We start from the raw sequence: 24,923 nt of genomic DNA, 5'->3' as shown, positions 1-24,923 counted from the left end.
AGGCAGCTCCTCCTGTGCCCCGGCAGGGCAGGGTGTGAATCTCCTCTTCCATCTCTGGTTCAGACATCAAACCCTGGTTGTTCTGCTCTGATTTATTACCTTTTGATCTGCATCCAGCCCAGCCGCTGCTCTCCGGGGCAGCACAGGAGGGAGGTGAGTCAGCCCTGTGTCTGTGCCTCATTCCCTTGCTATGCTCCCCGAGGGCAGGAGTCAGGAATGCATCCGCTCCATCCCGCTCCCCTGACAGCTTCTCTGCTGACTTGGGGTCACAAAAAGCCCGACCTGGCCTGGCTGAGTGTGAACAGGCCGAGTGGTCTCCTGTCAGCCTCCAGCAGCCCCCCCGTGCCCGCGGCTCGGCTCCCGCCTGGCACGGCCGGTCCCTTCTCTGCCGCCCTAAAAATACCTCCGGAAGCCCCGCTGGGAGCAGCCCCGCGGCCTCGCTGGGTGAATGGGATGTTTTCCTGCCTTTGTTGGGGTTGTTTGTGGTCCCTCTCCCAGCTCTCTGGCCGGGCTGCTCTGCTCAGGTGCCCTCCCCGCAGGGCAGGGCCGGGCCCGGGCCGTGCTGGGGACGTTTCTGACTCTCAGAGCTCTGAGCTGGCACGTTTGGGGCGGGATGTGACGGTGCAAATGAAGCTTTCGGGGGGGTGCAGGGCTCTTAATGTGGACTTTTTGGCAGAGAAGCCTCGTTAAGCCGAGCCAAGGAACTCGGGGAGAGCGGGATGGAGGCGGAGGATTTGTTTTCGTCGTGTCTTGGAGAGCTCCGTCCTCCCTTTTCAACCCTCTTCCCGCGTCAGCAGCAGCTGGAACTCGGGACGGATGTGCTGGAGTCGGGCAGCTCCGGGGCTGCTCAGGCTCCCTCCCGGCACTCGGCTGGCTCTGGGTTCAGGCCGAGCTGGGACTGGGGTGGCACCGTCCCCCGGGTGGCACCGTCCCCCGGGTGGCACCGTCCCCGGGGTGGCACCGTCCCCCGGGTGGCACCGTCCCCGGGGTGGCACCGACCCCGGGGTGGCACCGACCCCTTGTCACAAACGGGGCCCGAGCGCCCCTGGAGCCGAGCCTGGAGATTTCCCAGACCCAGCTGGGAGGAGGGATCGGTGCCAGGGCACGGCAGCCCTTGGCAGAGCGGGGCTGGAGGGGGGGAAGGCTCAGCAGGAGGCACCGGGACTGGCAGGGAGTGAGGGGGTGGCACAGTCGGGGCTGGTGCCACATGTCCCTGTGGCACAGTCAGGGCTGGTGCCACATGTCCCTGTCACTGTGGCACAAACAGGGCTGGTGCCACATGTCCCTGTCACTGTGGCACAGTCAGGGCTGGTGCCACATGTCCCTGTCACTGTGGCACAAACAGGGCTGGTGCCACACGTCCCTGTCACTGTGGCACAGCCAGACCTGGTGCCACATGTCCCTGTCACTGTGGCACAAACAGGGCTGGTGCCACACGTCCCTGTCACTGTGGCACAGCCAGACCTGGTGCCACACGTCCCTGTCACTGTGGCACAGTCAGAGCTGGTGCCACACGTCCCTGTCACTGTGGCACAAACAGGGCTGGTGCCACATGTCCCTGTCACTGTGGCACAAACAGGGCTGGTGCCACATGTCCCTGTCACCGTGGCACAAACAGGGCTGGTGCCACACGTCCCTGTCACCGTGGCACAGTGGGGGCTGGTGCCACATGTCCCTGTCACTGTGGCACAAACAGGGCTGGTGCCACACGTCCCTGTCACCGTGGCACATTTGGGGCTGGTGCCACACGTCCCTGTCACTGTGGCACATTTGGGGCTGGTGCCACATGTCCCTGTCACTGTGGCACAAACAGGGCTGGTGCCACATGTCACTGTGGCACAGTGGGGGTTGGTACCACATGTCCCTGTCACTGTGGCACAGTCAGAGCTGGTGCCACACGTCCCTGTCACCGTGGCCCCTCTTGGGCAATGTCCGGGGCAGGAGCTCTGAGTCAGGGCTGGGCTCTCACCCAGCCCGGCCTCCAGCAGGGAGGATCATCCCAGGGGGGTCTCCTGGGGGTCCTGAGCCGGTGGAAGGGCTGGAGCGAGGCCGTGGCCGTCCCACTTGGGCACCTGAGCGCACCCAGCACACCTGTTGGTTTGACTCCTGTCCACCCAAAATTCTCTGGGGGTGTTCTGGAGCCTTCACGGAGGGAGGACCTCTCAGGGAAGGAGGATCTCTGAGGGAAGAATCTCTGAGGGAAGGATCTCTGAGGGAAGAATCTCTGAGGGAAGGATCTCTGAGGGAAGGAGAATCATCTCTTACACAAGGGAGGGTAAAACTGTTGACTCTGAGGCTGTTCTTTCAGAAGAGGTGGAATGTGGTGGGTGAGGCCTTGATGTGGTGGTAGGAGAGTTGTGAGGGTGTCTCTGGGGTCTCCCTCGAGGTCTGGAGCTGCCTTGCACCTCAGCACGGTGACAAACCACCCCCCTCCCTCACAGGATGGGACTTCCTCCCGGGAGGAGTTTGTGTCCAGGAGCAGGAGCACATTCCAGCAGGAGAAGCAGCTCTTCCAGAGGGCTGGAGCAAAGCCCCGCTCCCGGGGGTGCAGAACAAACCCCGCCGTGGGCCTGGCACGTGGGCACACTCACCCGGGGTGGGTGGGCTCCAGGGGAGGGAGGATCCGAGCTGGAAAGGTGGGACTAAAGGTAGGGAATGTGAGGACAGAGCTACAGGAGTTGGGGGGAGAGCTGGGAACTGAGGGTGTCTCACACTGGTCTCTGGAAGGGCCTCGTTGCTCCTGATGGAGAGATGGGGGGAGGACACCTGGAGCACCCTCCTGGCATTCACCTGCTCCTGGGACATGACTGGAGTCCTGCCACTGTCACCTGGTTGCTCCTCGGGGCTGTTTCTGCACCACAGGACCCAAAAAAAGCTCTGCTGATGTCCCGCAGCCCCAAAGCCGAGAGCCAAAGCTGGGCTGGTTTGGGGAGCGACTCCGTGGATGTTCCAAGGCAGGAGACGGGCAGGTCCTTGACAGGACTGTCCTCACCTGTCCTGATTCACCGGGGCACGGGAGGTGATCCTGGACTTCCCACCCATCCCTCTGCACTCCTGGAATTGCCTCGGAGTTCAGCTCCAGGGAAGCTGGAAACAGGGCACTTCTCCGGGGAGGAGCCGCAGGAAGGAACTGGGACACTGGGATGGGTTCTCTGGGGATGTTCTGGAGCCTTCAGGGAGGGAGGACCTCTCAGGGAAGGAGGATCTCTGAGGGAAGGAGGATCTCTGAGGGAAGAATCTCTGAGACAAGGATCTCTGAGGGAAGGAGGATCTCTGAGGGAAGGAGGATCTCTGAGGGAAGGAGGATCTCTGAGGGAAGGAGGATCTCTGAGGGAAGGATCTCTGAGACAAGGATCTCTGAGGGAAGGAGGATCTCTGAGGGAAGGAGGATCTCTGAGGGAAGGAGGATCTCTGAGGGAAGGATCTCTGAGGGAAGGAGGATCTCTGAGGGAAGGAGGATCTCTGAGGGAAGGAGGATCTCTGAGGGAAGGAGGATCTCTGAGGGGAGGAGGATCTCTGAGGGAAGGAGGATCTCTGAGGGAAGGATCTCTGAGGGAAGGAGGATCTCTGAGGGGAGGGTCTCGGAGGGAAGGAGGATCTCTAAGGGAAGGAGGATCTCTGAGGGGAGGAGGATCTCTGAGGGAAGGAGGATCTCTGAGGGAAGGAGGATCTCTGAGGGAAGGATCTCTGAGGGGAGGAGGATCTCTGAGGGAAGGATCTCTGAGGGAAGGAGGATCTCTGAGGGAAGGATCTCTGAGGGAAGGAGGATCGTCTCTTACACAAGGGAGGGGAAAAGCTGTTGCTGCTGAGGCTGCTCTTTCAAAAGCCGCCTCTGTTGCGTAAGAGGAGCCTTGGGCGGCCCCGAAAACTTCCTCGCGAGGCCGGAGACAAAGCCAGGATTGCTCCCGCAATTTCTTCCTTCCTGGAACGTTTTCCCGAACTTCAAGGCTTATGTAAATTCCCCAGGTTTGCTCGGGGCTTGGTGCACCCGAGATTAGTTCCCTTACGTAGCCCAGGGGTGCAACCACCTCGTGAAAATCCTCTTGTGCTCCTTCCACAGACTCTTGGCTTTACCCGGTGCCTCCAGCAACGCTTGGGAGGCCGCTGGGAGCAGCTGCTGCTTTCCAGGGTTCCCTTCGGTGTCCGTGGGGTGGGAATTCTGGTGGCAGAGCTGGCCCTGAGTGGGGACTGTGTCCCTGAGGCGGGACTGTGTCCCCGCTCCCCTTGCCTCGCTCACTCCCAGCTTTTGCCACGTCCCTCCTGCCCCCCTGGGTGCCCTGACCCCCCTGTCCTGGTCCCAGGGCTGGCCCGGGGCTCCTTCCTGGCCCGGGGATGCTGAGGAGGGAGGGTTGGCTGGGTGGAGGGTTGGGAAGGAAGGAGCCTCTGCTTCTCTTGGGGCTCAGCTCCCACTTTCTGCCGAGCTCGGGATCATCCCTGCTCCTCCTTTTCCTTCTTCCAAGGCCACCCCAGCACGGCCCTGCCATGGTGGGAGGGTGCCCAGGTGAGGCTGTGCACAGGAGGGTGCCCAGGTGAGGCTGTGCACGGGATGGTGCCCAGGTGAGGGTGCCCAGGTGAGGCTGTGCACAGGAGGGTGCCCAGGTGAGGCTGTGCACCTCTGCAGCCACTCCATCCTCCCGGGATGTGTTTGGAGAGGGGATTGTCCTGCTCTGCTCCGAGCTGGGATGATCCTCGTGGGCCCCTCCCAACTCACATCCCACAGTTCTGTGAGAGACCAACCCTGGGGCAGACACGGCTCCCCAGGGATCAGGGACGGATCAGGGATCAGGGATGGATCAGGGATGGATCAGGGATGGATCAGGGATGGATCAGGGATCGGGGATGGATCAGGGATCGGGGATGGATCAGGGATGGATCACAGGTCAGGAATGGATCAGGGATCAGGGATGGATCATGGATCAGGGATGGATCAGGGATGGATCAGGGATCAGGGATGGATCAGGGATGGATCAGGGATGGATCAGGGATCAGGGATGGATCAGGGATCAGGGATGGATCAGGGATGGATCAGGGATCAGGGATGGATCAGGGATGGATCAGGGATCAGGGATGGATCACGGATCAGGGATGGATCAGGGATGGATCACGGATCAGGTCACTCCTCATGGGCCAGCCCCCACCATGGCCTTGCTGGGACTGGGACAGGGCAGCTCTTCCTCATCCCCGGTGTCCCTTCCATCCCCACAGGAGGTGGCCGTGTCCCCCTGAGGGCCTCCCCACACTGGGGACAGTCCCTGCCATGGTGCCACCAGGGCTGGGTGTTGTTTGGGGGACAGTCCCCAGTCCCTGCCACGGTGCCACCAGGGCTGGGTGTTGTTTGGGGGACAGTCCCTGCCACGGTGCCACCACGGTGGGATGTTGTCTGGGGGACAGTCCCCAGTCCCTGCCACGGTGCCACCAGGGCTGGGTGTTGGCTGGGTACAGTCCCTACCACGGTGCCACCAGGGCTGGGTGTTTGGGGGACAGTCCCTGCCACGGTGCCACCAGGGCTGGCTGTTGTCTGGCCCCTGCCAGCCCCGTGCCCGTCACCTGCTGGCACCGGGCAGAGGGGCCGGCGGTGCTGGGACACACTCTGGGACAATGGAACTGCAGAGTTTAGCAGATCTGCAGCCTGGGGGGGATATCCAGCCTTTGCAAGCCGGGTTTAACACGGGCGGGCTCCGAGGCCTCGACGAGCAGTCGCTGTCTGGGCGAGGGCTGGGCCGGGAGGGTCCCTCAGACACCCCGGGTGAGTCTGGGGGGATGTTTTTAGAACAGACCGAGCTGGTGGGGCTGGGGAGTTCAGTTATTTCATCTAATCTTAGAATGGTTTGGGTCAGAGGGACCTTAAAGCTCATCCAGTCCCACCCCTGACACCTTCCACCAGCCCGGGTCGCTCCAACCTGCCCTTGGACACTTCCAGGGATCCAGGGGCAGCCACGGCTCCTCTGGGCAACCAGAGGGGCCTCCCCACCCTCCCAGCGAGGAATTCCTTCCCAATGAGCACTGTGGGCTCTGTCAATCCCTGCTGGTGACTTACTCCTGTCCAAAAAACCGGGAGAAAATCCCTTGGTGGGAGGTGAGTGAGCCGGCAGAGCCCCCCCGGCGCCGTGGGAATCCAAACACAGCTCCGGGAGCGGGCAGGGACCGGCCTCGGGGGGTGAGTTGGGTCCCCAGAAACTGCAGCTCGTGTGTGTGTGGTTTTGTTTTCCCCGGTCTCCAAGGGCTGGAGTCAAACCCGCTGCCGGGGTTGCCCTTCAGACTTCCCCGCCTTGATCTCAGCCCTGGTTGCTGACCAAGGGCAGAGCAGAGCTTTCCTGGGCACATCTGATGGCTGGGGGTGATCCCAGCCCTTCCCTCCATCCAGGAGTGAGCCTGGGGGTGTGATCCCAGCCCTGTGATCCCAGCCCTTCCCTCCATCCAGGAGTGAGCCTGGGTGTGATCCCAGCCCTGTGATCCCAGCCCTTCCCTCCATCCAGGAGTGAGCCTGGGTGTGATCCCAGCCCTGTGATCCCAGCCCTTCCCTCCATCCAGGAGTGAGCCTGGGTGTGATCCCAGCCCTTCCCTCCATCTGGGGTGAGCCTGGGTGTGATCCCAGCCCTTCCCTCCATCCAGGGTGAGCCTGGCAGGCTGGGAGGGGCTCCTGGAGCGCAGATTTGGGGTCTGGGGGTGCTCTGGTGGCCTCGGTCGTGTCGGTTCCCTCGGAGGCCCTGCTGGGCCGCTCGGTCCCGGCGGGATCTCTGCCAGCCCTGCTCCAGGGAGCTGCCTGGGCAGGCTCAGCCCGGGCCAGGGGGCTCAGCTCCACGTGGGCTGGGTGCTGCACGAGGTGCTTGGCCGGGGTTTGGCTGGATCCTGGTGTGGCCACCCCGGGCTGGTGCCCCCCGGGCTCCAGCTCTGCAGCTCTTGGTGGGCTCCTCCAGCCCTGGGGACGCTCAGGGCGCCGTGGGGTCACTGCCGGGCCCGGGGACAACCCGCTCAGCCTCCCGCCCCCGTGGGGATGCTGCAGTTTGGGATTTGAGGATTTGGGATTTGAGGATTTGGGATTTGAGGGATGGAGTCGTCCCAGCGTCCCCCCTGCGTCCCCGCCCGCCGCTCCCCGAATCTTTCTCGGGGAGGTGAGAGTTGTTGTGCAGAGTTTCCTCTCTCTATCCTCTTATGTCACGCAGCCCCGGCGGCTCCCGAAATAGCTGCCAATCCCCGGAGGTTTCACTTCAAGGTCTCTATTCTTAGCGCTGGCGGCCGCTCGAGCCGCGTTACTCAGCCGTGAGCTCAGGGCCCGCGGGGTGAGCGCCAGCCCGGGCCATGCGGGGCTCCCGCCCGTGCCCCGTGGCACCTCCGGAGGGTCGGCGCGGGCAGGGCCGCGGGGTCCTGCGCTCCCAGGGAGCCGCGAGCGCCTGAGCGGGCAGCGAGCGCTTCGCCGGAGCCGCTCTCCCTCCCTCCCTCCCTCCCTCCCTCCCTCCCGGCGGGGTCGGCGCGGGATGACTCAGTGCTGAGAGTCCCCTCGGTGGCCCCGTCGCGTCTCGGCCGCCCCAGCGGCCGCCTCGGGCGCTCCCCCCGCCGGGCCGGCCGCGGGATGCGCGGCGGGGATGGAGCAGAAGTGAGCGTGGGATGCGCAGCGGCGGCTTCCCGGCAGCGGAACCCGCTGGATGTTCTCGGCTGAAGGGATCCCTCGCCCTGGGGATGTTCAGCCCCTCCTGTGAGTGCTTTGCCCGTTCCTGGGGTGTTTGTTTGTTCGTTTGTTTCCCTTCCTTGCATCCAGAGTGGGTGGGGTGGGACAGCCGAGGGCGTGCAGGGAACATCCCCCTGGATGGAGAACTTCCCGAGCTCTCCCCCGTGCCCGGTGGGCACGGCCGCTGCCGGGGCAGGGCTCTGAGGTTTGATCTCCTGTCCTCGGGGTCCCAGGAGCTTCCAGCAGCCGCGGGAGGGCAGCGGGGCAGCCCCGGACACAGGACAGGCTCCTCTGTCCCTGCATTTTCACCGGACACTCCCCAGTCACCCCCCAGCTCCTCTCAGACCTGCTCGAGGTGCCGCCTGGGTGGGTGCCAAGGGACCCCTCGCCAGTCCTTCAGCAGGACTTCGGCTGTTTGAAAGCGCTTTTCTGGGGAGGGATCTTGTTTTCCAGGCTTCACTTCAACCCCTCGAACATTTCCAAGCCCTTCCCGGAGCTGTTTTGCTCCAGCCTTGCCGGCCTTAGGGCGTATTTCCACCCCGGGCTGGGTCAGACCCAGGATCCTGCACCTCGAGGGGGGGACGAGCCCTTTTTTTGGGTGGGAAAGGTGCTTTTGCAGCGCAGGGAGGTGGTTGGGGCCGCTGGGGAGGGAGTGTTGTGTTCCGAGCTCGCATCCTGCCTGCGCCGCGGGGACGGGTCACGTGCGGGCGAGGCCTTTGTCCTGCGCCCCGCTGCTTTTTTTAACATTTATTTTTAGGTGCTCTCTGGCTTCCTCTTCCTCCTGCTCTGCGCCGCACTCCCTCTTTCTAAAACTCCCTCTTCTAGGACCGCTTTTTTCGAGCGGCCAGTTCCTCCTTAAGCCCGGTTTTTGCAGCCTTTGTCTGCCTTTGGAGCCGGCCCAGGGCAGCGTCTGCAGCTGCTCGGCTCCTTGGGGCAGGAGAACAAATAAAGGTTTACGGGGGTGAATCACTGGAGCCTTCTCTGTCCCGGGATTTGGGACAGCTGGACAACTCCCGCTGGAATCTGCCTGGAGGGCACGGAGGCTCCTGGGGGGGGAAAAAACTTCCCCTGCCAGCGGCCTGAGTGGGTTTGTGCTGCTGATCCTGAGTGGGTTTGTGCTGCTGATCCTGAGTGGGTTTGTGCTGCTGATCCTGGGTGGGTTTGTGGTGCTGATCCCTGAGTGGCCTCAGCGAATCTTTCGGGTGTCTCTGAGCTGGTGATGAAGCCCCACTCTGGAATAACTCCCTTTGCTCTGGAATAACTCTGCTCTGGAATAACTCCCTTTGCTCTGGAATAACTCCCTTTGCTCTGGAATAACTCCCTTTGCTCTGGAATAAATCCCTTTGCTCTGGAATAACTCCCTTTGCTCTGGAATAAATCCCTTTGCTCTGGAATAACTCCCTTTGCTCTGGAATAACTCCCTTTGCTCAAAGACTCGCTCCGGGCTCCTGTGGAACTTCAACCTCGGGGATGCTTTGGGTGGTTTGAGCGCTGGGGGGGAAAGCAGAAGGGGCCTGGTGGGACCCTCATACTGGTGGGACCCTCGTGCTGGTGGGACCCTCATCCTGGTGGGACCCTCATCCTGGTGGGACCCTCGTGCTGGTGGGACCCTCATCCTGGTGGGACCCTCATCCTGGTGGCACCCTCATGCTGGTGGGACCCTCGGAGTGGTGGGACCCTTGTGCTGGTGGGACCCTCATCCTGGTGGCACCCTCGTGCTGGTGGGACCCTTGTCCTGGAGAGACCTTTGGAGTGGTGGGACCCTTGAAGTGGTGGAACCCTTGTGCTGGTGGGACCCTTGAAGTGGTGGAACCCTTGTGCTGGTGGGACCCTCGGAGTGGTGGGACCCCTGTGCTGATGGGACCCTCGTGCTAGTGGGACCCTTGGAGTGGTGGGACCCTCATGCTGGTGGGACCCTTGGAGTGGTGGGACACTCGGAGTGGTGGGACCCTCGTGCTGGTGGGACCCTTGGAGTGGTGGGACCCTCAGAGTGGGTGAACTCTGAGGGCCCAGAGGCTTTGTGGGATTGAGCCCTCGGCACCCCCCAGGCGCTGCAGGAACCCTGGTGTGGCTTTGCTGGTTTAGGAGGCAGGATCTGGAGATAAAGTGGCCTCAGCTGGCTTAATAACAGAAATGTGGGAGAAGGGAGGGGACTCCAGATAAGCCCTGGGCTCGTGCCGGGGCAGTTTGAACCTGACACCAGAGGAGCCCCTGTTGTGCCGAGGTGAAGGGGATGGTTCTCCCCCCTCCTCCTGCTGTTCCCGTCTTCTGCCTCTCTGGCTTAGCCTTGGTTTATCCTCTTTCCACACAGCAAGGCACCCCCTACCCCTGACCAAGGTTTACCACAGCTCTGGTGGTGTTCAGTGGCAGGAGTCCCCCCTTCCTGGCCAGCCAGGCCTCGGGAGGGGACGGTGGCTCCGTGTTTTCCGCGGGAGCAGGGACAGACCTCGCGGGGGGTCGGATCAGACCTCGGCTCCCCAGTGCAAGGGCTCTGCAAACCCACCCAGGATGGGGCAGTTTGGGGCCAAACCTGCGGATCTTGGGGGTTCTGAGGGATATCCTGGCCAGCCCAGATCGATCATCCCTCCCCTTCTGCGTCCCTGCCCGTGCCAGGCTCCGAGTGCTCCACGCTGGGGGAAGCAAACAGGGCTCGTAAAACCCTCCCAGGCCGGGGTGGAACCTGCTTTTCCCGTGTGACAGAGCAGCTCTCAGCCACTCTGCCTTTCCCCACGAGTGTACTCAGCCAGGGTTTGCCTTTCCTGCCCCATAACTCGATTTTTAGCCGTTATTAGACGGGGCAAAAGCCCCGCTGGCTTCGTCCAGGCAGCTCTTCGTGAGTCGGGTTGTGTCGTGACACCTTGTCCGGTGCAGCGGGATGGCCCCTGGGCGTGCCCTGGGTGCCGACCCCCCCTCTCCTCATCAGCTGGCGCTCCATAAAAGCAGCGGGAATAACAATTCGCCGGGGTTAAACCACGAGCCTCCCCGACCCTCCCTCCCCACTTCGGGGCTCTGCCCCCGCCAACAGCCGTGTGGAGGGGGGGGAGGAGGGAAAAGGGAGGGAGAGGAAGGTGAGTGCCAAGCCCTCGTGTCCACAAATGACTAAATCCTGCCTGAAAAGTCCAAGTATGAAAACATTAGTTTTTGGGTTTGGCTCGTGGCTCGCTGGGCTCGAGCCACCCCTGGCTGCTGCCTGAGGCTCTGCCCGCCCCGCAGATGGACGGTGTGGCCGTGCCGGGGGTTTGGGGGTGCAGGGGGGGCTGTTTGAGGGCTCTGGAGCAGCCTCGGAGCCCGGGATGAGCCGGCAGGGATTGCCGTGCCCGCTGGCAAAGCGCGCTGGCGGGAGCTGGGGGCGGTGCTGCGGGTCCCGAATAACCGCGGGGGCTGCAGAGGAGCCACGGGGGGCAAACCCGGCCCCTCGCCCGCCCTCGGGGCTCCCCAGGGTCCTTCTCGGGCCTTCCTTTCAGGGGTTTTCATGGGGTTTCCCACAGGCACCTGCTGCTCCGGCATCCCGGGCTGGGGCAGTGGAGGGACAGTGGAGGGACAGAGTCACCTCCTGCCCGGGGCTGCGGCGGGAGCCTTGAGGTGGGTCCATCCCCCTGGCTGTGGGGAGCAGGGGGGGCTGAGGGACATGGTGGGTCCATCCCCCTGGTTGTGGGGAGCAGGGGGGTCTGAGGGACATGGTGGGTCCATCCCCCTGGCTGTGGGGAGCAGGGGGGTCTGAGGTGGGACAGGGTGGGTCCATCCCCCTGTTTGTGGGGGACAAGGGGGCCTGGGGGGGGACATGGTGGGTCCCTCCTTCTCTTTGTGGGGGACAGAGGGGCCTGAGGGGAGACATGGTGGGTCCATCCCCTGTTTTTAGGGAGCAGGGGGTCTGAGGTGGGACATGGTGGCAGAGCAGAGCTCTGAGCAGCCCCGAGCCAACACTTGGTGTGTGTTGGGCTGTTTAATGCAGAGCAGGAGCCTGGGAGGGAGCAGGAGAGGCTGACCCAGCCTAACTGGGTGTCCTGGGAGTGCAGATCCTGCTGCCCCCAACATCCCAGAGGTCCCACCCCCGTGGTCCAGGCAGGTGCCTCCAAACCCCGGTGTTGTTGAGCCCCAGACCCGGCAGAGACCTCGTTCCTGTGGGAGCAGGGTGGGAGCCCGTGGTCTCCTCGTGCCTGGGCCGGGTTTGGAGCCCGAGCAGGGCTGGGCCAGGCCCTGCCCAGCCCCTGAGCATCCCTGCTCCCAGCCTGCTGCTCCTTCCCTGCTCTCCTCTCCAGCTCCCCGGGCTGAAGAACTTCCTGCTGCTGGAGCCTGGATGGTGCCGGTGTGGGGCTTTTCCCTCCCCATTCCCAGCTGCTCGGGCTCTCCCAGCTCTCCCCCGCGGGCAGGGGCAGTGCCTGGCTGGATCTCGGGGTGGTTTGGGGCCGGATCCCCCCCTTCCCGACCCCAGCCCCGTTCCCAGGTGCGGGGACAGGGCCTGGCAGCCCCCGGTGCGTGGCCAGGCCCGGCGGTGAGACGCTGGTATGTGAGACATAAACTCAGCCCCCAAGCCGAGATTCCAGCCCTGTGAAAAACATCAGCTCCCCTAAATGGAGCCCAGATGGTGGCGGAAGGAAGGGCCAGGAATTGCAGGAACCCGGGGAGCAAAGAGGGCCCCGGGGCCGTGGGGGAGGGAGGGGAGCTTGGGTTACAGCTCGGGGTCAGCTCCTAAACCCAACCCCGCCGCTTAATCCACCTCAGCCCCTTGGAAAACAACCCGGGCATGACAAAAGGCTCCCGACTTGCATCACCGGGAGCGAAGCCTTTCCAAAGAGGAGCTTTCCCACAGCCCTGGAGCTGCTGGGAGGGGCTGAGAGGGGTCAAACACGGGCTTTGCTCACCCCCAGGGGGGCTCCTGCCACAACAGGAGCTTCCCAAAGTCCCCTTTGGGCGGGTTCGGAGCCCTGGGGGAGCCTGGACAGGCTGGGGGAGCCTGGACAGGTTATGGGATGGCAGGGAGAGGTTATGGGATGGCAGGGACAGGTTATGGGATGGCAGGGACAGGTTATGGGATGGCAGGGACAGGCTATGGGATGGCAGGGACGGGTTGTGGGATGGCAGGGACAGGCTGGGGATGGCAGGGACATGTTATGGGATGGCAGGGAGAGGTGATGGGATGGCAGGGAGAGGTGATGGGATGGCAGGGACAGGTTATGGGATGGCAGGGACAGGTTATGGGACGGCAGGGACAGGTGATGGGATGGCAGGGACTGGTTGTGGGATGGCAGGGACGGGTTATGGGATGGCAGGGACAGGTTATGGGATGGCAGGGACAGGTTATGGGACGGCAGGGACAGGTGATGGGATGGCAGGGACAGGTGATGGGATGGCAGGGACAGGTTATGGGATGGCAGGGACAGGTTATGGGACGGCAGGGACAGGTTATGGGATGGCAGGGACAGGTGATGGGATGGCAGGGACAGGTTATGGGATGGCAGGGACAGGTTATGGGATGGCAGGGACAGGCTGAGGGAGCCTTGCTGTGACTCAATATCCTGTTGTGACAAAAGCAAACGTCCCGGGGCACTGCTGGGAGCTGTGTCTGGGAGACTGGGAGCCCTGGGAGGCTGGGAATTGGGAGCCCTGGGAGGCTGGGAATTGGGAGCCCTGGGAGGCTGGGAATTGGGAGCCCTGGGAGGCTGGGAGCCATCCCTCCTCCCTCCCTGGGCCACTGGAGCCTCCAGTGCAGCTCCTTTGGGGTGTTTTGGGAAGGCAGCAAGGGGCTGATGAGGTGGGGGGACCTCAGGGGTGTCTGCTGGGGCTGGATGGAGCCTGGGAAGCCAAGCAGGGCCAAGAGAAGGAGATCTCCACGTGCCCACAGCAGGGAATTCCCTTTCCAGGAGAGGTGCTGGCCTTGGCCTGCAGCACAGGCCTGGCTCTGGGGGTCAGGGTGTGCTGGGAGGTCCCTGGAGGGTTTGGCCTCGTTGAAGGAACGTTGGGAATGGCTGAATTCCTTGTCCCCTCCAAATGGAGAGCTGGGGGAGAGAGGGGAAGGGGGGAGGTGTTTGTGTAGGAATCAGGGCTCTCCCTGCCAAAAGAAGTTGTGGAGACCCCAAACACAGCCAGGTGGGATCAGCACCCCTCCCTCAGGACCCACCATCCCTCCTCTCCCTCCCTTCCCCTCCTTGGAGGAGCTGCTGTGCCCCAGTGCCCCCCGCTCGGGTGGTGACAAAGGGGGTCACCCCACTTGGGTGGTGACAAAGAGGGGCAGGGCAGGGGGGCTGGAGAGGAGCAGGAGCTCTGCTGCAGGTCCCCAGCCACGGGGTGAGCTCCCAGGAAGGCCCAAATCCCTGGAGATAACTGTGTGTGCAGGAGCAACACAGCCCTGCCCTGCGGGAGATAAGTCTGTGTGCGGACCCGGCCCGGGGACAAACAGCCGGGAGGACAAACAGCCGAGTTCACCTTCACCTGCAGGGACACGGGGAGCCTGCAGCACCTGCTGGGGGGCACAGCCGGGCCAGGAGGGCGCTGGGCACTGCCCAGACCCGGTTTGGGGTCGGAAAATCACATCAGAGGGATCTGGATGGGCTGGATCCAGGGACTGATTCCGAGGGGATGAGGGTCAACCAGGCCAAGGGCCGGGTCCTGCCCTTTGGCCACAACAACCCCTGGGGCCAGAGGGGCTGGAGAGCAGCCAGGCAGGAAGGGAGCTGGGATTTGGGATGGACAGGAGGCTGAACAGGAGCCAGAGTGTGCCCAGGGGGACAAGAGGGCCAATGGATCCTGGCCTGGAGCAGGAACAGGGTGGCCAACAGGGCCAGGGAAGGGATTTTTTCCTGGTGAGGCCACCCCTGGAGTGCTGGGTCCAGCTCTGAGCCCTCAGCTCAGGAAGGCCCTGGAGGGGCTGGAGCAGGGCCAGAGGAGAGCAACAAGGCTGGGGAAGGGACTGGAGCACAAGTGCTGGGAGGAGAGGCTGAGGGAGCTGGGGGGGCTCAGCCTGGAGAAGAGGAGGCTCAGGGGAGACCTCCTCACTCTCTGCAACTCCCTGACAGGAGGGGGGAGCCAGGGGGGGGTTGATCTCTTTTCCCATCAGCAAGACAAGAGGGCTGGGTCTGCAGCTGTGCCAGGGGAGGGTTAGGTTGGATATTGGGAAGAATTTCTTTGCAGAGAGGGTGCTCAGCCATTGGAATGGGCTGCCCAGGGAGGGGGTGGATTCTCCATCACCCTCTGTGTCCTTCCACCCTCACTGGTTCTGCTGGAAGAGGTTTACTGGATCAGCAAATTCCACATCCAGGAGAAGCAGCTGAGCCATCAGGAGAGGGAGATGATCCTGGTCCTGCTCGGGCAGTGCCGTGGTGGCTGTGCTTGAGTCCTCCAGAATCACGGAAGGGTTGAAGGCTCCCCAGAGTCTGGGCTCTTGGGGGATGCCAGGAGGCAGCAGGAGTTGGGCCAGGAGGTGGAGAAAGGAGATGGGACACCAGGAGGAGAAAGGAGATGGGACATCAGTAGCAGAAAGGAGGTGGGACATCAGTAGGAGAAAGGAGGTGGGACATCAGTAGGAGAAAGGAGATGGGACACCAGGAGGAGAGAGGAGATGGGACACCAGTATTAGTGAGGAGATGGGACACCAGTAAGAGAAAGGAGATGGGACACCATTATTAGTGAGGAGGTGGGACACCAGCAGCAGAAAGGAGACCCTTCAGTGGCTGGTGACTCTGGTGGCCTGAACGCTGTGGCAGCACTTCAGAAAGGGCAGTGGCCCAACCGAAAATCCTCAGAGCTCCAAAAAGCAGGGCCTGCCTCGCAGGGGGAGCTGGGGCTGGAGCTCAGGGGGGTCGTTCCAGCAGAGCAGACCTGAGGTATCGGCCGCGGGACGGAGGCGGCGACGCGGCGGGGGCAGAGGTTGGCCTGTGGTTTTGGGGTTGACCTCGTCCATCCTGTGTGAGCCGGCCCAGCAGCGCCACGTCCCAGCACTTCCCGGGGCAAACCTCGGCAAAGGGAGTCCCTGGGGAGGTGTCTGGAGTCGGCTCCTTCCCCGGCCCAGGAGCTCCAACGCCTGGTCTGTGGTTCCAGCGGCTCCGGTGGCTCCGGCTCTGTGTGTGCTCGGGGGGCTCTGGGGTTGTGTTGGTGCTGATGACAAAGCCCTGTCTGTGCTCGGGGGGCTCTGGGGTTGTGTTGGTGCTCATGACAAAGCCCTGCTGGGTTTGTTGGGGTCGGGGGGCTCTTGGGTTGTGTTGGAGCTGATGACAAAGCCCTGCCGGGTCTGTCCGTACTCGGGGGGCTCTGGGGCTGTGTTGGTGCTGATGACAAAGGCCTGTCCATGCCTGGGGGGGTTGTGGGGTTGTGTTGGTGCTGATGACAAAGCCCTGCCGGGTCTGTTGGGGTCGGGGGGCTCTTGGGTTGTGTTGTGCTGATGACAAAGCCCTGCCGGCTCTGTCTGTGCTCGGGGGGTTTGTGGGGTTGTGTCAGTGCTGATGACAAAGCCCTGCCGGGTCTGTCCATGCTCGGGGGGGTTGTGGGGTTGTGTTGATGCTGATGACAAAGCCCTGCCAGGTCTGTCGGGGTCGGGGGGCTCTGGGGTTGTGTTGGTGCTGATGACAAAGCCCTGTCCATGCTCAGGGGGGCTCTGGGGTTGTGTTGGTGCTGATGACAAAGCCCTGCCGGGTCTGTCCGTGCCTGGGGGGCTCTGGGGTTGTGTTGGTGCTGATGACAAAGCCCTGTCGGGGTCGGGGGGCTCTGGGGTTGTGTTGTGCTGATGACAAAGCCCTGCCGGGTCTGTCCATGCTCAGGGGGCTCTGGGGTTGTGTTGTGCTGATGACAAAGCCCTGCCGGGTCTGTCCATGCTCAGGGGGCTCTGGGGTTGTGGTGTGCTCATGACAAAGCCCTGCCGGGTCTGTCGGGGTCGGGGAGCTGGGAGGGTTTGCACTTGGGGGGTTGTTTCCTCGGGGGGCCCTCGCTCTCGGGGCTGGGTGTACCGTGGGTGTCTGTCCTGTGGGTGTCTGTCCCGTGGGTGTCTGTCCCATGGGTGTCTGTTCTGTGGGTGTCTGTCCCATGGGTGTCTGTCTGTCTGACTCATGGGGTGAGTGGAGGCTCTGCCCTGCCTGGGCTGGGGCTGGGGATGGGAATGGAATGGGAATGGGAATGGGAATGGGAATGGGAATGGGAATGGGAATGGGAATGGGGATGGGAACGGGATGGGGATGGGGATGGGGATGGGGATGGGAACGGGATGGGGATGGGAACGGTGTTGCCTGATTTATCCCCATTCCCCACCTGGATTTATCTCCATTTCCCACCTGGGTGGGAAATGGAGATAAATCCAGAGGGGATGGGGGTAAATCCAGGTGGAAATGGGGATAAATCCAGGGGTGAATGGAGATAAATCCAGGCGGAGATGGGGATAAATCCAGGGGGGGATGGGGGTAAATCCAGGGGGAAATGGAGATAAATCCAGGTAGGGATTTGGGTAAATCCAGGGGGGAATGGAGATAAATCCAGAGGGAAATGGAAATAAATCCAGGTGGGGATGTGGGTAAATCCAGGTGGGGATGGGGATAAATCCAGAGGGAAATGGAAATAAATCCAGGTGGGGATGTGGGTAAATCCAGGTGGGGATGTGGGTAAATCCAGGTGGGAATGGGGATAAATCCAGGTGGGAATGTGGATAAATCCAGGTGGGGATGGGGAGAGGTGGGTGCTGGCACGGAGGGGACCTCGACTCTCCCCCCAGCCCAAACCAGCCCGGCCCAGCGGGGCCGTGCCTGGCACGAGGTGCCAAGCGAGCCCAGGAGGTGCAGGGTGTGCCTGGGAGGGGTGCAGGGTGTGGGACGGGGTGCTGGCACATCTGGAGGTGGGACAGGGAGACTTGCAGAAGGATTTGTGGGCTCGGCCCGGCTGGAGCAGGGGCGTGTGCTGAGTCTGCACAAATCCCTGGGCTCCCTCCCTCCCTCCCTCCCTCCTGCCTCGCTGGAGCAGCTCCTGACAAAGCCCCACGGCCTTCCCTCTGTCCAGGGGGCTTCTGGGGTCACCTCCTCACAGCAGCTCTCGTGCCTTCCTGACCCTGGGGACGAGGGATGAGATTTGCCAGAGCTGCCCCACTTGCCAACCAGTCAGCCCAGTGCCCATTCCCATTCTTGTTCCCATTCCCATTCCCGTGCCACTGGTCGCTTTTGGGATCCATCAGCACCTGGATCTCCCAGCTGGGGAGATGGGGACACCCCAAACAGATGAGCAAAGCTCCTGGAGTGGCATCTCCTTCCAAAACCTGGCGGGTTGGTTTTGTCCGAGCACCCGAATCAACGTCGGGAACTCTCTGACTCCCGTGACTTCATGGCAGGGAGGAGAAAATCACACCCCAGAGGTCTGGCTGGGAATTGTGGCTTTAATACAGGGGGGAAAAAGAGCTCTGTGAGGCAAAGACTAAGGAGGGAACTGCCTTTGGGGCTGGGTGGGTGGATTTAAGCCCGGAGTGGGACGGGGGGCTCCGGGGAGGGTTTGTGCAGCTCAGGGCTCTGCTCCCGGGTCAGGCCTCAGCTCTGGCAGGGCTGGGTTTAAAGGGGAGCCAAACAGCTGGGAGAGGAGCTGAGGCTGCAGGAGCCAGGCCTGCAGGAGCTGATTTCTCTGGGAAGGTCGTGGTTTATGCAGTTGGGATCGCGGCCTCCCCGGGCCGTGCGAGGCGCGGGCTGTTCACCCCTGGGGGAGCATCTCCACCTCTGCCAAGGCAGGAATTGGCCCAGGGCACTGCTCCCCGTCTGTCTGCAGGGACAGGGACCCGAGGGAGCAGCCACAGCCCCCGCAGAGCCCGTCCCTGCCTCCCTTTGGGTGTCCCCAATTCCTGCTCCGGGACCATCCCGGCGCTCCCAGCTCCCCGCTCTTCCCCCCGGCAGCAGCAGCCACGTGCCCTTCCCACGGCCCACGCGGTTTTCCTTGGGTTGCAGGAGCCCTGGCAGAGGGCTGAGGGAGCAGAGCTCCCTGCCAGGCCTCCGAGGGTGGAGAGACCAGCTTTTCTCCTTCCCTCAGCACCGGGAGCTGCCGGGCTGGAGCTGCCGGGCCACGGGTTTGGCAGCCGCGAATCGCAGAGCCCTGGAATCACTGAGCTGGGAAAAGACCTCCAAGTGCAACCTTGGAGGGGTTGGGATGTGGGCAGAGGGGCCACCTGAGAGGGCACGGGGGGCTGGCAGCGAGCAGGGCCGAGCCAAAGAAGGGCCAATGATGCTGAACCTCCTGGAAAGGGAGAGTTGCTGCTGCTGCTGTAGAGAGAGGAGGGGGGGAATAATTTGGGAGCACGGGAATGGTTTGGCACCAGATGGAGTGAGCGGCCTCACGGGGATGTATCTTCAGGACCCTGGAGGTGGGAATAGGTCCTGTCTCCTGGGCTTGGCTTGGGGCAGCTGAGCTGAGTTTGCCATCGTGGTGCTCCTGAGGGGGGTGTGACAGGGACATCCACTGCCAGGTGGTGGGCGTGGAACACAGGGGGCACCTCCGGGTATTTTGGGCACAGCAGGAGAATCTTGGGGGCATCCACTGCCAGGTGGGGGACGTGGAGCACAGGGGTCACCTCCAGGCATTTTGGGCACAGCAGGAGAATCCCGGAGCTCTCCCAGCCCGTGTCCTCCAGCAGGAATTGTTCGGGTCTCTCCAAGGTGGGAGTTTTCACGCGAGGGTGGGAGATGCAAAGAGCCAGGCAGCAGAGGGACCTCTGTGTTCCAGCAGGACGGGTCCTCCCTGGGCTTTGGGAAGGGACCGTGGTCTTTTGGGAAACCCCCGGGAGCTGGAAACGTCCTCGTGAGTGGCGGCGGGACCTCGTGGGGCAGGAGCCGCCTGTGGATCCCCAGAGCCTTGGATCCATCCCTGGGGAGCTGGGGACTCACAGCAGGGCACCCCCAAGTCCCCTCCCACCCTCCCCCCTCTCTCTAAGGGCAGAGGGGGCTGCAGAGCCCGGCAGGAGCAGCTCGGTGCCTCCAGAGGGGGCTGAGGGAGGAAATCCAGGGGCTGAGGGAGGAAATCCAGGGGCTGTCGCCCGTGTTTTTCAGCGGGAATCGTTGGGGTCTCTCCAAGGTGGGAGTATTCATGTGTGTGTGGAAGATGCAAAGAGCCAGGCAGCGGAGGGACCTCTGTGTTCCAGCAGGGCGGGTCCTCCCGGGGCTTTGGGAAGGGACAGTGGCCTTCTGGGACCTGGAAGCGTCCTGGTGACGCGCCCGGAGTGGCGGCGGGACCTCGCGGGGCAGGAGCCGCCCGTGGATCCCCGGAGCCCTGGAGCCATCCCTGGGGAGCTGGGCACTCCCAGCGGGGCACCCCAACGTCCCCTCCTGCCCTGTCCCCTCTCCTTGAGGGCAGAGGGGGCTGCAGAGCCCGGCAGGAGCAGCTCCCGGGGCCGGATGGGGATGAGCCCGTTGGGAATGTCAGGAAGGGCCAGGATGGGGATGAGCCCCTTTGGAATGTCAGGAAGGGCTGGGATGGGGATGAGCCCCTTTGGAATGTCAGGAAGGGCTGGGATGGGGATGAGCCCCTTTGGAATGTCAGGAAGGGCTGGGATGCGGATGAGCCCTGTTGGGAATGTTGGGAAGGGCTGGGATGGGGATGAGCCCCCTTTGGAATGTCAGGAAGGGCCAGGATGGGGATGAGCCCCTTTGGAATGTCAGGAAGGGCCGGGATGGGGATGAGCCCCATTGGGAATGTTGGAAAGGGCCAGGATGGGGATGAGCCCCCTTGGGAATGTTGGGAAGGGCCGGGATGGGGATGAGCCCCATTGGGAATGTTGGAAAGGGCCAGGATGGGGATGAGCCCCCTTGGGAATGTTGGGAAGGGCCGGGATGGGGATGAGCCCCATTGGGAATGTTGGAAAGGGCCAGGATGGGGATGAGCCCCCCTGGGAATGTTGGGAAGGGCTGGGATGGGGATGAGCCCCTTTGGAATGTCAGGAAGGGCTGGGATGGGGATGAGCCCCTTTGGAATGTCAGGAAGGGTCGGGATGGGGATGAGCCCCTTTGGAATGTTGGGAAGAGCCGGGAAGGGGATGAGCCACCTTGGGAATGTTGGGAAGGGCTGGGATGGGGATGAGCCCCCTTGGGAATGTTGGGAAGGGCCGGGATGGGGATGAGCCCCATTGGGAATGTTGGGAAGGGCCAGGATGGGGATGAGCCCCCTTGGGAATGTTGGGAAGGGCCGGGATGGGGATGAGCCCCATTGGGAATGTTGGAAAGGGCCAGGATGGGGATGAGCCCCCTTGGGAATGTTGGGAAGGGCCGGGATGGGGATGAGCCCCATTGGGAATGTTGGAAAGGGCCAGGATGGGGATGAGCCCCCCTGGGAATGTTGGGAAGGGCTGGGATGGGGATGAGCCCCTTTGGAATGTCAGGAAGGGCTGGGATGGGGATGAGCCCCTTTGGAATGTCAGGAAGGGTCGGGATAGGGATGAGCCCCTTTGGAATGTTGGGAAGAGCCGGGATGGGGATGAGCCACCTTGGGAATGTTGGGAAGGGCTGGGATGGGGATGAGCCCCCTTGGGAATGTTGGGAAGGGCCGGGATGGGGATGAGCCCCATTGGGAATGTTGGGAAGGGCCAGGATGGGGATGAGCCCCCTTGGGAATGTTGGGAAGGGCCGGGATGGGGATGAGCCCCCTTGGGAATATTGGGAAGGGCCGGGATGGGGATGAGCCCCTTTGGAGTGTCAGGAAGGGCCGGGATGGGGATGAGCCCCTTTGGAATGTCAGGAAGGGCCAGGATGGGGATGAGCCCCCTTGGGAATGTTGGGAAGTGGGAAGGGCCGCGATGGGGAGGAGCCCCTTTGGAATGAGCTGATGGAGGGGGCTGAGGGAGGAAAACCAGGGACTGAGGGAGGAAAACCAGGGGATGAGAGAGGAAAACCAGGGGCTGAGGGAGGAAAACCAGGGGCTGTCGCTCCCCGGAGCCGGCGGGATTTGAGGAATATCCCCGCGGCCACCCGGTGATGCAACGGGGGAGGGGGGGGGAGATGCCGAGCTCTGCCCCCCGCCCCTGCCCCGGGGAGGGGTGACCTAGAGCTGCAAAAATGCGCTTCCACTTGGGGGGACTGCTCCCAGTCAGGGATGAAAACATTTGTTCCTGACATTGGAGTCATTCCTGGGATTGCAACACCCGGGCTGTGTTTCCAATTAATCTGCTGAAGTCGTCACGTATTTCCAGCACGGAGGAAATCTGGCGTTCCCCCCCCTTCCCTCCGCGCTGAAATGCCAGCTGGGATGGGATGGGATGGGATGGGATGGGATGGGATGGGATGGGATGGGATGGGATGGGATGGGATGGATGGGATGGAGCGAGGAGGGAATAACCCCCCTCCCCGGGCCCGGGATCACTGAGGGGCAGCGGCAGCTCCTCGGGGATGTGGGAGAGGGCGGAGCGGCTCCTCCTGGGAATGGAGCCGCTCGGGAGGGCTGTTGGGTCACTGCTGGGTTTTTCCCGACCGGTTTCCTGCTGTCTCTGGGGGTGTGTTGGGTTTTGGGGGGAAGGGGGGAGGGGAATGCAGTGGGTTGTGCTCGGGGGGATTCGCGCCGCGGGATTGACGGCCCTGGAGGGAAGGACCGGGAGAGCTGGGGGTGGGGGAGTGACCTCTCCAGCCCGACCTCCTCCCAGGCCCTCCCCTGGGTGCTCCTGCCCCGGGGGAAGGCTGCAGGATGGGTTGTTTTGGGAGCTGAGCGATCCCTGTGGCGCGGGGATGGACCGGGCTCGAGGTGCCCGCCGGGGTCGGGATGGGTTTGGAGCCCCCGGAGCTGGGCGTGGGATGGGGGGTCCCGGGGGTGCATCCCCACGTCGGGCGGCTCTCCAGGGAGCCGCTGGAAGGACGGACATCCCCTCGCCGGTGGATTCCTCTCCCTGGGCTGCCTTTGCTGCCCGGAGCTGGAAGGGACCCGTCACATTCCTCTCATTCATCTCCCGGGGGATTTTCTGAGGAATGAAACGGGCTCTGGAGCCCGGCCCCAGCTGGGCGGGAGCGTGTTGTGCACAAGCACAAACACTCACGGAAAGGCCCTAAAACCCAGCCCTGTCCAAGGAGGAGGATCGGGCCGAGTCCCCCCCTCCCTCCAGAGCCCGCGGGGATGACCCCGGGGTTGGGGATGGGGAAGCTCCGAGGGTCTCCTGGGCTGGTCAGGAGGTGGCTGCTGACTGGGGTCACCGGTGGCTCTTCCCTCGGGGGAGAACCCTGCAAACCCGCCTTTGGAAAAGGAATGTGGGAACTGCTGTGACCTGGGGGGAGCCAGAGCCGGGCTGGGGTGTTCCCCAGCCCCCCATTTTCCAGAGCTTTAGGGACAGGGTCGGGGTTTTCCTGCTCCAAACGGCTTCCTCTGGAGCTGGAAAGTGTTAAGTGAGGGGGGCGGTGACGAGACCACTCCCAAAAACCGGGTCGGGCTCCGTTCCCAGCCCGAGGGCAGCGCCGGGGCAGCTCCTCCTGGGGGGGAGTGCCGTGCAAGCCCGAGCCCCCTCCTCAGAGCAGAGGCCTAAAAACCCGCCCCAAAGCCCCGGGAAGGCGGGAGAGGAGGGGGAAGGCAAGTTTAGTGCAGGTATTTGGTGCCTCCGTGTAACCAACCCAAAGGATTCTCTGCCGACTTCCCAAGTCGCTCCCGGAATAGAAGCTTCCCGATGTGCCTCTGCTGGAAGAAGTCTGGGCCGTGCAGATTTAGGTGGTTTTTTTTTCAGCAGGGAGGATGTAACCTTTCTATATTTTGCTGGCAGGACAATAATCCTGATGGGTTCTATTTTTAACCCGTCAGCGGGGCAAAAACGCGCTCGGGACCGTTGAGGGAGCGGGAGCGGCTTCAGAGCCACACCAGCAGCTCCGAGGGGGCCTGGCCCCCATTTTTGGCAGGTCAGGAGAGGCCAGGCTGCTCTGGGACGGTCTCCCTGCTCCAGTGGGGCCCGGGGGTCGTGGTGGGGAGGAGGAGGGACGTGTGGCATCATCCACCCTCCTCCTCCTCCTCCCCGTCCCCTCCCTGCCCGAGGGTCTGTGCTGCCGACTCTGGGATGCTCCTTCAGCCCTGAAATCCCAGCTCGGGTCCTAAAAGCATCTCAAATCTTTTAAATAGATACGGTTTATGGTTTCTTTTAAAAGGAGAACAATTTATTTTTTACAAGGAGACAGTTCCTGTCGCCACCTCGGTGCCGCCAAAGGGCTGCGAGTGGTGACTCGCCCTCCGAAATCCCTCCCGGGTGGGGGGTGGGTACCAAAACTGGCACCGTCTGGAGCCGCCAACCCCAAATTCGGGGGCTGCCCTGTGACTTTGGAGCCGGCCGGGCCCTGCTGCTGCCACCCTCCTGTGCCGTCAGCAGCGTCCCCGGCAGGCCGGGGGCAGGCCGGGCTTGCGTCGCTCCTCGCAGGGTTTTCCAAGTGCTGACGTGTGTCCCGGAGCAGCCCGAACACGTGCACCTCCCATCTGGAGCAGAAAACAGGGATTGAGGGTGGGACTGGCTCCCCCAGGGGCTGCGTTTCGCCCTCCGGGCTGGGCCCGGAGAAAGCCTCTTCTGCCGGCTCGGTGCTTTTTTTTTTTTTCGGTTTTGTTTTTTTTTTTCCTGAGCGGTGGAAAATCCCCCTCGCTCCGGGGAGTGGATTTTGGGGCGTCGCAGAGTCTCTGCTTTGCAGCCCCTTGGCGGGACCGTGCGCGGGGATCCCTGTGCATCCACGCCGGATTTTGGACTCAGTCGGGACCTGGGGGGCCCGCGCGAAGCTGGAGCTGGACAGGGCAGCAGGTTTGTGTTCGGGGCCGCTCCTCCGGGGCGAGGAGGCGGTTTTGGCTCTGCCCTGCCGGGCGTGCGGCTCGTCCCGGGGCGGACAATGGCAGGAAGCGGAACCACGAGCGGCTCCCGCATCCTCCCGGAGCCTCTCCCGAGCTATTTCCATCCCATTGTCCGCGGGGACAGGAAGGATGTTTCCAGCCTTCTTCCTTTTTGCCTCAAAGGGACGTGTGGGGCGGGCGGGGAGGGAGAAGGAGGGGATTTGTGTCGCTGGTGGTTGTGCAAGAGGCACAATCGCGGCTCTTTGAAGCGCCGCCCCGGGCAGGGGGGGATGCGGCTCGGGCTGAGACCTCCCCGAGCTGCCCCCGCGCTTGGCACCGGAGATGCGGCTCGTCCTGTGTCCCCACCGGCAGCCAGCGGGCTCTGGGTTCCCCTCCCGGGGGCTCGGAGCCCCGCCAGAGCTGCTCCTGCGGCGTGCCCGGGAGTGGACACGGGCACCGGGGGTGGCAGCGCCGGTGGAGACGCTGCTGCCTCCGCTCCCCTCGCTCCCAGGGCGGGGGTGAGGCGGCTGGAGCTCAGCGGGAGGGATTT

General features: G+C 63.2%; 1 protein-coding gene across 1 annotated transcript in view; it reads left to right on the top strand.

Moving 5' to 3' along the window:
* Nucleotides 1-7,088: 7,088 nt before the first annotated feature.
* LOC135407932 (histone deacetylase 7-like) overlaps nt 7,089-24,923 on the top strand; it is a gene marked incomplete at its 3' end in the record, with an annotated part of 33,259 nt that continues 15,424 nt past the window's right edge. The window contains exon 1 of the mRNA XM_064643353.1: nt 7,089-7,693. Within this exon, the coding sequence (XP_064499423.1) occupies nt 7,606-7,693 (88 nt within the window). The remainder of the gene's footprint in view (nt 7,694-24,923) is intronic.

This window comes from Pseudopipra pipra (assembly GCF_036250125.1).
Source record: "Pseudopipra pipra isolate bDixPip1 chromosome 30 unlocalized genomic scaffold, bDixPip1.hap1 SUPER_30_unloc_1, whole genome shotgun sequence".
In the NCBI taxonomy this organism is placed as follows: domain Eukaryota; kingdom Metazoa; phylum Chordata; class Aves; order Passeriformes; family Pipridae; genus Pseudopipra; species Pseudopipra pipra.
The sequence above is the reverse complement of the archived record's forward strand: the minus strand, read 5'-3'. Positions and strand labels throughout refer to the sequence as shown.